We start from the raw sequence: 10,930 nt of genomic DNA on the forward strand, positions 1-10,930 counted from the left end.
CGTAAAGGGCGTACACTCTCGTTATTGCATGAATTTCACCAAAACTAATCGTGGCACGCCTGCATGCGACCTGCGTTGCGTTCTGTGAGGCAGGAAAAGGGCCATGTGGGATGGTCAAAGAGTTAGCGTCCCGTCCAGGGGTCGGAGGTACTTCCTGCAGTGCCCGACCCACATCCACACAACTGGCGGCCCCGCCACCAACGACCAACCCGAGCCTCCAAACAAGTGGATATCGTTGCCGAAACCTCCACCCATCGCAGACCGATCAAACTCCCACCAAACATATACGAACCCAAGAAAGATGAAAAAAATAATCCACCCTGAAATCCTCCATAGATTTGGCCGCCGGGAGAAGCTAGCTATCAGGAAGAGTGAGTTGCTTCGATCAGCAGCGACAACAGCTGCTGTCGTATAAAATTTACGCTACCGTAAATGGTGATAGAGGGAGATGAGAGGAGAAGGATCTTATCATGAGATGAAACGAAGCTGGTGGTTTAGGACCTCTTCCTCCTCCCTCGTCATCACATGCTTCGATCGTTGAATTGTTGCTACTTGCCACCTTGTGGCGATGATGGCTGCTGCTGCTTCCTCCTCCTCCTCCTCTTCTTTCCTCCTCCTCTTCCTTCATCTGCCTCGAATCATCCACCACAACCACCACCACCACCACGACCGCCCTCCTTTCCTCTCCCTCCCTGCTTTAAACGCTGTTTGCTCCTCTCGGTTTCCGTCCTTCCAATGCAGCAAAAGAAGAAGAAAGACAGCAATCCCCTTCCCCATAGTTGTCGTCCCGGGTCTGTCGTTGTCGAGGTCGAGGTCGTTGGCGGAAGGGAGGGGGGGTGATGGAGAGGCTATGGTCCAAGAGGAATTTGTCAATGAACCCAAGCAGACGGGGTTTCACTCCGATGGCATCGAGAATGCTGCAAGTGAATCAGCCACTCTCAGTTCTCATGCCCGATCTTTGCAGCAGAGGACTGCAGTCTCTTCGGATACAATTTCTCTTGGCATCAGAGAACCTGTTTATGAGGTGATCCACTCAAGCTGACAACTTGGTCCATTCTTTTTCCTTTTCCCGTATTTCTGGCCTAAAGGACTTCTATGCTTCCAGATTTCATTTTTAAGTTATGGATCCTGTGTACTGAGTTCATTCTTGGTAGGCATACAAGAAATTCGATTGATCTTGGTCGTGAATACTGGACAGAGTATCCCATAAAGTACCATATGCAATTTTCAATTAGTGCTTTTGTTGTGATTTTCACTTATGAGCTTAAAAGTTCTACTCCTTTAGTGAACAATAACATCTGACAAAATATAAGAACGTCTTATAGAGTAAACTCAAATTCTCGATCACTTGGATGATACATATGTTTTGATTAAACAAAATTATGATTCTTTGTTAAACTGTAAATTATCATGCCTTTATGGATTTTGACAGAAAAATCTTTTTAGTCCCCGCAGCTTCCAAGTCATGGGATAAGAAAGCACATTGTCTTTTTCTTCATGTGTCTAATATTTTCTGAATATGAAAATCAACGATGAATTGTGTTTCAAAGTTCTGGTCTATAGAGTCTGGATGTTGTAAAACACTTATAGAGATGATCCAGATTGTTTTTAATGAAACTAACCAATTTTGAACCATTTTCTAATTAAATTTGGAATTTTTAGGCTCATGCAAGTGGTGTCGCTATCTATTGTAGCTTGCCATTTCTGTCCATTTTAACTTATGTCTTCTACTCTTACCCTTCAACAATGATTCAAGCACTTCTAAACATGGACCTCTAATAGGCCTTATAAACATTGCTCATTGTACTATATCATATGCTTTCTCCAAGTTGGGAATGAATATGTGTAGATTCTTTATGCTAGCTTAATAGATGAGATTGTTGTGGTAATTTCGTTTAATCTTTATCCCATCTCACTTGGTCATAACATTGTATGTAGCTCATAAGTTGGTTGCACAATAGGTGATGCAATTTTGTAAGCTGCTTTTAGTCCTAACCTGTATATATAAAGTTAAGTTTTTATTAAAATGAGATTGATATGTTTCAGGTGGTAGAAGTAACATTGGATGGAAAAATGTCTACAAAAAAGATTAACAGGCGCCAATTGCTGAAGTCAAGTGGTATGTACCAAGTGAATTCCAGGACTTTCTTAAGTAACATTTTTTTTTTTTTGCTGAACATGGCACATGCTTTCTTTATGGTGTCATCTGTTAACAAGTCATCACTATATAAAGAGCAATCCAACAGCATTCCCTGCTAATCTGCAATTTTTTTCTACTTTTGGCCATACTTCGCTTCTTCTTGGGATCTTAAGAATGATGTTTTTTTATGAAAAGTTTTTAAAAAATAGTTTTGCCAGTCATTTGCTGATTCAACTTTATTATCTCAACCTGTAAGCAATAACTCGCATGATATTTTTACTTTATCGCATGTCTTATGAGAATCTATACGCTAATACGGTCTTTTACAATAATTATAGATTATCTTGGATGACCTGTTACTGTGAAGTGTTGGCTTTCACTTGTTTGTAGGACTAGGCAACCAACTGGGACAACTGTAACTAGGTATACCATTTTCATGCTCGACAATTTCTCTAGTCTGTCACCAATCCAGCGAAAACTTCAAGTCCACACATCACAATAGCAGATGTGAAGATGTTACTGATCTAAATAACCTGCATCTGAAGTTTATCCTTTTTGCATTTTTATCATGATTTTTTTTTTTTTTGGCTATGTCTTCGATATTAGGTCTTCGCCCAAGAGATATTAGAAGTGTTGACCCATCATTATGGTTGACAAATTCGGTGCCTTCTTTGCTGGTAAGTGAAAAAAATTCCTAATTCCCTTAGCCTCTCATTTTAATTTGTCATTCTACTTTATTATTGCAAGGTATATAGATTTTATAGTTAATCAATTTCATGCAAACCACATTCTAATGGCAGAAGAATACTCACCATATCATCCGCATATATCTTATTATATGTAAAATATGCCACTCTACAATTTTAATGATCGATGTGTAAAGAGCTAACAGAATTTCATTCTAGACTTGCTTTTGATATTATAAGTTGCATGTTTTTCCATATCTTGATTCTTTGGAATTGAAAGTATGGTTTGAATATGTCAATCGACGAGTCTTTTTGTTATAGTTTCCCATAGCCTAGAAATATATCTTATTAATTTTATTTTGATTTTCAATTCGAGTTCTAAAGTTAAGTAAAACGAGATAGTCTTTAACCTCATGGAACTGATAGCTTGTGGAACTTTAAAATAGAAAACCTTGCACTTTCAACTACCATAAAGAAATATCGAGATCTTAAAATAATTTAATCAGATGTATGTGATGCTTTATGGCATTAACTTGTAGAAGAGAATGTTTCTTGCCTACGCATTTTTTTAATATGCTTCATGTCTATGCTTCACATGAGCTCCCAGAAGACACAGTGTAGTCAGATGATATTAATTTGCTAGTTATGTACATGAATTTTTGTACTTCACTTACCTTTGATTTAATTGCAAACTATTTCATTGTGGATTTCCAGCTTGAAAATATTTATTTTTTTTCTGAAGACATTATTATTATCAAGAATATTATGCAATTCTGCCCTTTTTGTCTTTTCTTGCCACAACTCCAAAATGGCAACATCTTGCTTAGATAGTTTTTCTGTGGTTGGTGTGGGATGTAGTATTTTTATAATTGTATTTATTAGCATTAAAACACATAAATACTACTGACAGTTGTTTTATGCATTTGATCCTTCTAAAAATAATATAAATTCTAATTGAATTATTCTGATTTATCATTGAATTTCATGTATTATATTTACAATATTTGTTATAAACATTGTATGATAGGTACGTGAGCAGGCTCTGTTGTTAAACCTTGGTTCCTTAAGAGCAATTGCCATGCATGAACAAGTTCTTGTATTTGATTATAATCGGTGCGTTTCCAGATAGGCAATGTGAATTAATGCTTGCTTTGTTGGCTTATAACATTGATAAACTTACTCTTAATTAATGACCAATTATCTTGACTTATGTAGCAAAGGAGGTAAAGCCTTTCTGAAAGCATTGTTGCCTCGCTTAAATCCTAAAAACATCAATGGAGGACCTGCCATGCCTTTCGAACTTGAGGTATGATATGATTTCTGTGTCATCCCTTTTTATCCATGTGTAAGCAGCATTGGTTTGAATTTTTCAGAATATCTTTCTGTAATCTTTGTTGAATATGTTACCGAACTCTAAAAGCTTACTAGTGTATCAATGTCTCAATTCAGTCTGTCAACTTTAATAATGGTCTTTATATGTCTCATAACTTTGCGTTGAGTAAAATGAATCAGTGGCAGATTTTTTTTGGAAAATCATCTGGGGATACTGATAGAAAGGATCAGCGACAAACTCAACCTTTAGCTTCATAGGCACAATCTTAACGCGGATATCCTTTTTCATGGTTCTCATTTTTGTGTTTTTGTACCTTTATATCCTTCTCGCTTCCACTTGTATCACTTTCATTCATATAAAATTCTCCTGTTGTGTTAATGAAAACCTGAGAAGGTTTAGCTTCTAGTTCATGTTTTTCTCTCTTTGATACTCAAACCTACCATGGACTACCTCTGCTGTCAAAGTAGGCTGCTACACATCCATTGTCATATTATTTTATATTTTGTTCTTCCAATCATTTGGCTTACTTTTAAAACACCTTGTTTTTTTATAGCTACCAGGTTCATCACACCTTAACATATTGAGAGGGTTCACTTGGAAGCCTGGTCTGTAGATCCCAAGTGATTTCATCAGTTTAAATCATATTGGGAATGACTTCATGCCCAGGTGGTGCTTTGTTATTCCAAGTATGTCAGCCTGCTAATTGGACATCTTGAACTAAATTAATGTGCATTAAGACATCAAAAGTTTTATAGATAGGTCTATGAAACAAAGCTTATGAAGCTGTTGCCTTCGTTTAAAAATGTTAACGGATTCCCCAAGAGAATTTACTCAGTGGTATTTCTTTTTAGAAAATCTGCATATTTAATTATATGAAACATTTTAAAACAGCTTAACATCTTTTTCAAGTGATTCATGAAATGTCAAGCAATACAGAATAAGATGAAAATTGACGTTATTGTCCATAATGTATAGATACTCTATCTTGTCTATGTCTGAAGTCGAGCAAACTTTAATCGGAATGCGATGAATCAGGCTGCCAATTCTACTGGAACAAGCTCTATATCAATAATCTGGACCTCTATGCCAAACAGACCACTATATATGACCTGTTCTTTCTACCTCTCTAACTTCAACCTAAGGTTAAACCTTGCTTTTGGATTGATTGATTGCCGAATTTTCTTCAACCAAAAGATTATTTTTCATACTTCTCAGGATATTTCTTTTATATAGAGTATGATATCAGATGTTTCTAAAATTTGGTGTCATATCAATTTTTTATGAATCTCAAATATTATCTAATGCTTAAGGACTTAAGAAGAAATGTCTTCGTCTACTGAAATACTTTCATGCGCTTTTGTATAGGTTGTTGAAGCTGCATTGCTTTCTCGAATACAATGTTTGGAGCAAAAGTTAATGGACATAGAACCTCGTGTGAGTATGGGAGCATAGTGAGTATATTTTGTTCTTTATATGACGAAATATTGTTTTCAGGCAGAATATAGAAGTATAAGATTTATGCAAATGCGGTTTACATCTGGTTTTCTACTATATGGATTATGGAATTTGTAATTCTGTGATTAATTGCATTTTATTCTTGAGTGAGGATTCTAGCTTCTGCACACATACAACTATCCTTGTATTGCATAAGGACTATACATAATATATGCTTCGCAACCTTGGAAACTGGTATACTTATCCCTATGACTACCAGACCAAATTGTGTTGTTTGCATTATGTTGGCTATTGTTCAGGGTAGTGATCAGCATGCATCTTTTGTTAAGCCTTAGCAACAGCTTAGGAGAATTACAGGCAGCGATGTGCATTGAATGTTGGTCCCCTGTTTCTGTAACTAGGTGTGTTACAGTGTGTAAATATTATAAATTAACTTCCACCTTCCATGTTTTAGGTGGTTGCATTACTTGAAGTTCTGCCCAATCGGTTGACAGCCGATGTGTTGGAGGAGCTTCGTCTTGCTAAACAGACCTTGGTACGGCACTGTACTCATGTATATTTTCTTACATTTCTGAGTTATTTTTTCATCTATTAGTGTAACATGTTCTGCCTTTTTGGACGGAAGGTTGAATTGGGATCACGAGCAGGGGCTCTCAAACAGATGCTGCTTGATCTTCTGGAAGATCCACATGAAATTCGCCGCATATGTATAATGGGACGAAACTGTGTAGTGCGGAGAGGGAGCAATGATTTGGAATGCTCCCTTCCCTTGGAAAAGAAAATTGCTGAAGGTAACATCCTAGTCTATTTTATCTTTCTCTTTCACCTTAAATCCTTTTAGATACTCCATGTGTGTCACTCTTCAGTAGGAAATACATATCCATTGCTGAATGATTCTAAATCATCAACTGAAATTATTTAAATTTCAACATTATACATTCTCAATTGACAGATTGTGGCAAGCATTGATATGTTTTTATCGCCATACTTTCTGCAAACAAAGATGAAGCTGGTTACATTTTATGGCACATCTTTATTTCAAACAGAAACCTCTTCTATAAGTATCAATGAGCTTAACAAGAATTATACGAAAATATTTAACATGGTTTTACTTGCTAGCATACTTTCCCAGATATGCTAGAGTTGTAAAACTTCGTTTCTTAAGTTACGACAATCTTCTGAGCATGTAAGTTGCGCATAAGTATACATGTCTAAAGAACTAGTGTGAGGACCCATGCAGAAGTGTATTAGTCCTATATCAGCTATATATTAGGTAGATCTTGTGTACTTATAAAGGGCCAAAAAATCCAAATAATATTTTTCAACTTATCTTTTTGGTTGAGGTCTTGGGTCATTACAAATGATATTAGAGCAGATCCGGCTAATTGTCCATATGGACTAGGATACACTGTATCACGCGCCCATTAAAGCTGATCACGGCTGATCGTAGTGTTTGTGATTGGATTGATGGTACTTGTGAAAGAATTTGGACATTTATCCTGGCGAGGATGTTGGGACTTAAATGTGGGGAGTATGTGAGGACCATCTAGGTGTGTGTTTAGTCCTACATCGACTATGCACTGGGTAAATCTTGCGTATTTATATAGGGCCAAGAAATCCAAATAATATCTTCTAGCAAGCTTTTTTGGATGAGGTCTTGAATTGTTACAACTGATCAAGTAACTAGCCATATTTTTGCAGTACTTCTTTTATTTGCTACTTGAGAATATCTTTATACATTTCAGTATATGATTGAGACTCTTTCTTGATACAAATTTTACTTAAACAGATGATGCTCAATATACCCTAGCAGTTTAGCTGATTGATGTCTACATGGTTTTGCAATTGAAATGTTTCTTTACAGAAGAAGAGGAAGAGATTGAAATGCTCTTGGAGAATTACCTTGAAAGGTATCATACTGATATCAAGTAAACCGACAATTTTGGACTTTATTTATATGTGAACATGCAATCTCTCTCTTTCTCTCTCTCTTCCTGACGTGCATATTCTTCCCCATGTTCATTTTCTTGACACATAGTTTCAACAATATATCAAGTCAAGATATTGGTTGCTTATATAACCATTTATTTGTCTTGTGTTTGATGTTAATATAAGAGTTCATACTATTTCAAATCATCTTTTTAACTATTGTGCTTTGCACTTTGCAGTTGTTGTCGATAGGCATCAAAACTAACACTGAAGGAGAAAGCCCTTACCCTGGTCATCACTATAACAAGTGTAAATATAAAGAATCCATGCATCCAAGTCTAAACTCCTATTCATCAATTTGCTCTGCAGCCACAAATAAAGCTATAAAAACCAGATTAAGCTCTTGTCCTGTTCATGCCACCTTTGAGGGGCCCAAATGCTCAAGAATTAAGTTTTGTCATTTTGCATCTGATATACACTTATTATAAAATGTTATTATTTTATTTTTAACCCCTACTCTTTTTTTCCCCTCACGACATGTTACTGATACCAATCCTAAGCTTAGACAAAAACTTTATGAAAGAGTCGACACTTTATAGTGAATCTGGCTTGTATTGATCATGAGAATTGCCATCAATTAGAATGTCTTAATTCATAAAACCAACCAAAAATAACCGGAAGAGGGACATTTTTTACATGATCTGAATCCAGGTGTGGTTACAGATTCAATCATTTAGCAATATCAGTTCATTGTACCTTATTAATTTGTTTAACTTTTCTCAGATGCGAATCTTGCCATGGGCATGCAGAAAGGTTACTTGACTCTGCAAAGGAAATGGAAGACTCGATTGCTGTAAATTTAAGGTCTTTATTATTCTTCTCATTAAGTTGTTCACTAGTGAAGTTGAAATATTTATGTTTTGAGTGCTTCGGGTTTTTTTTTTTTTTTTGCTTAGTATTATTTTTACATTCCTTGCTGTATTTCAGTTAATCGTCTTGTTATTTTGCTATCCCAAATAGAAGTATTTCTCCATGAGTTGACCTGATTCGAAGATCAGAAAGACAACTTTACCTGATTCAAGTATAGAATGCTTGATGCTATTATAAAATAGCACCTTTGATGTCACTTCACCTGAAGTTCCACGTAAAGGTCAATTTAATGAAGCAAACAGAATTGCAATGTAAATGGGTATATGATATACCAACAAGACTCTGATTATTCAAGATAGACCAACTACTTATATGTGAACACTTAGCACAAATATGGTGTTTGAAATTAAAGTCATGACCTGAACAATCCCAACTATCCAGGCATTACGTAGCTTGCGAACTCTTCATAGACTGAAGTGAAGACTGAAGCCAAAAGTTCAGTTTGATCATTCTCAGTTATCAATCAGTGTCCATTTTGTCAATCACCCTCGACTTTTTTTTTAAAAAAAAAACTTTATAAGCCTTTAAAGCCCCTTCAATAATCCAGAATAACTACCAGAGGATCATGATACAAAGTTTTAGAAGTATGCTGCTGTATAGCATGATTTTTTTTATTGCTTATAGTGAGCCTAGCTCTCTTTTGTTTTTTGACTATTATAGCTGCAAAAGATTAATGGTCAATGAGCATTAGATTTTCAAGACTGCGTGTCTATATTGAGTTGTATTTTTTATTTTCTTGTAAAGCATGCATGATTGCTATGTCATCTCTTTTTATGAACCCTTCTTATGGAGGTCATGCATTCAGTTTGCTTATAAAAACTTTATACTTGCTCCTATTCAGCTCCCGGCGGCTTGAGGTTAGTCGAGTGGAGCTACTTCTCCAGGTTGGGACATTTTGTGTTGCTGTTGGTGCTTTAGTAGCAGGTATAGTTATTCTAACAGATTTCTGAGCTTGATTTCCATTGGTATGTCCATATGTTCTCGAGGGTCCTTTTAGAAAGTATTCTCTCACCAACATAGACTCTGGACATCTCTATTGCATTTGCAATTGTATCTTTGACAATTAGGACATGATTCAATAATCAAACTTTCCAGTGTTGGATCGTATTCTTTTGAAGTACGATACATTGCTCAATCTATTTGACTTTTGTTATATCTGCAACCAGAATCTTCATGATATGTCAAAAGAATGTCAGGTTATATTAACTATTAATGGAATCTTATCGCTCATGGTATGCTTTCTCATGATCCTCTCCTTGCATGCCTTGTGCTTTATATGCCATTGCTTGAAACCTTATGTAAGTGATCCACAGTATATGTTTGCACTTCCATAAAATAACTAGAATGGATTTCATGCTCACTGAAATAGAGTTTTTTTATTATTATTATTTTCTTTTCAGAGAATAACAGTGACATGCCATGTTTCTTTGTTTTGAACATGGGACCTCCCCCAGTGCTTGCACTGAGCAGAGCAGTGCCATGCAAACAGAGTCCAGTCCCATTGGCCAGTTCATTTGGAAGTTATATACATATTTTCTTTGTTAATAGAAAGAAGACTGATGAATAATTCTAAGCCTTATCGACCCTATGCCGTGTCTTTTGCAGGAATATTTGGGATGAACCTGAAATCATTCCTTGAGGAGCATGTGGTATAGTTCCAATTCTGTTTCCTTTTTGTTTCAAAATTTCAATATATTCTAACTTGCTTGGCTTGCTAAATTAATGCCTTTCAAAAATGGCGCAAATATCAAATGTTATACTGTTGCTGTCTTTCCTCTTGCTGATATTATTTTTTACTTGGAGCAGTATGCGTTTTGGCTGACAACAGCAGGAATAATAGTTGGCGCAGTTGCTGCATTTTTCATCATGTATTCTTATCTGAGGTCAAGAAGAATATTGTAGCCCTTCTGGCTGTTGCGTGTCAAAACCTATTTACGTGACAGCACAGCATCTTCTTTGGTTAGCTCGCCAGCTTTCTGCAAATAAGAAATACGGTTTTAATGCCAGTAGGTGACTAGCCTATGAATTACATTAGAACATATATGCATGTCCATCAAAATGAAACTTCTGTGGGAGGCATTTCCAACATTCTTTGCTCTCATTTTCAGTGCTTATGACTCGTTTTAGCAGTACTTAGTGGAACTTCATTTGAACTTTTTTTAACCTTTTATTATTATTCGATCTCTATTTAAAATTGCTCAAAGATAGGTTGTGTCGGATGCCGTCTACCTGCAACTGATGCAGGAAAAAGGTCGAGGCAGATCAATTCTGTCAACCTGAAAGCTGCTCATGTTTGATAACTACTCAAAATGTAGAGGGCAAGAAGTTTCTGTTTATGTGCTAGAGATGGTAATAAGTTATCACTAGAATCAGCAGTTCCACGAAATTGATAATTAGAAAGTTTTGCTTCTAGTCCCCAGGGCTTCGGGAATTTTCATATTAACCCTTTGGTTCCCT

The 10,930-nt window shown here is 36.1% G+C and overlaps 1 protein-coding gene across 2 annotated transcripts; it reads left to right on the forward strand.

Moving 5' to 3' along the window:
- Nucleotides 1-202: 202 nt before the first annotated feature.
- Nucleotides 203-10,561, forward strand: MGT10 (magnesium (Mg) transporter 10). Of its 2 annotated transcripts, XM_026806570.4 has the most exons (14): nt 203-1,024; nt 2,047-2,119; nt 2,747-2,817; nt 3,854-3,939; nt 4,042-4,132; nt 5,525-5,593; nt 6,069-6,149; nt 6,240-6,405; nt 7,479-7,524; nt 8,327-8,407; nt 9,315-9,397; nt 9,874-9,993; nt 10,079-10,122; nt 10,280-10,561. In XM_026806570.4, exons 1-14 carry the CDS (start codon nt 569-571, stop codon nt 10,373-10,375), a joined length of 1,563 nt encoding a protein of 520 aa, XP_026662371.3. In that variant the 5' UTR covers nt 203-568; the 3' UTR covers nt 10,376-10,561. The 2 variants fall into 2 exon arrangements, with proteins under 2 accessions (XP_026662371.3, XP_008796635.1); XM_008798413.6 differs by lacking the exon at nt 9,874-9,993.
- Nucleotides 10,562-10,930: the final 369 nt, after the last annotated feature.

Source organism: Phoenix dactylifera, chromosome 9 (genome assembly GCF_051530095.1).
Source record: "Phoenix dactylifera cultivar Ajwa chromosome 9, Ajwa_hap1_PhDact_Kaust_v1.1, whole genome shotgun sequence".
NCBI classification, from domain to species: Eukaryota; Viridiplantae; Streptophyta; class Magnoliopsida; order Arecales; family Arecaceae; genus Phoenix; species Phoenix dactylifera.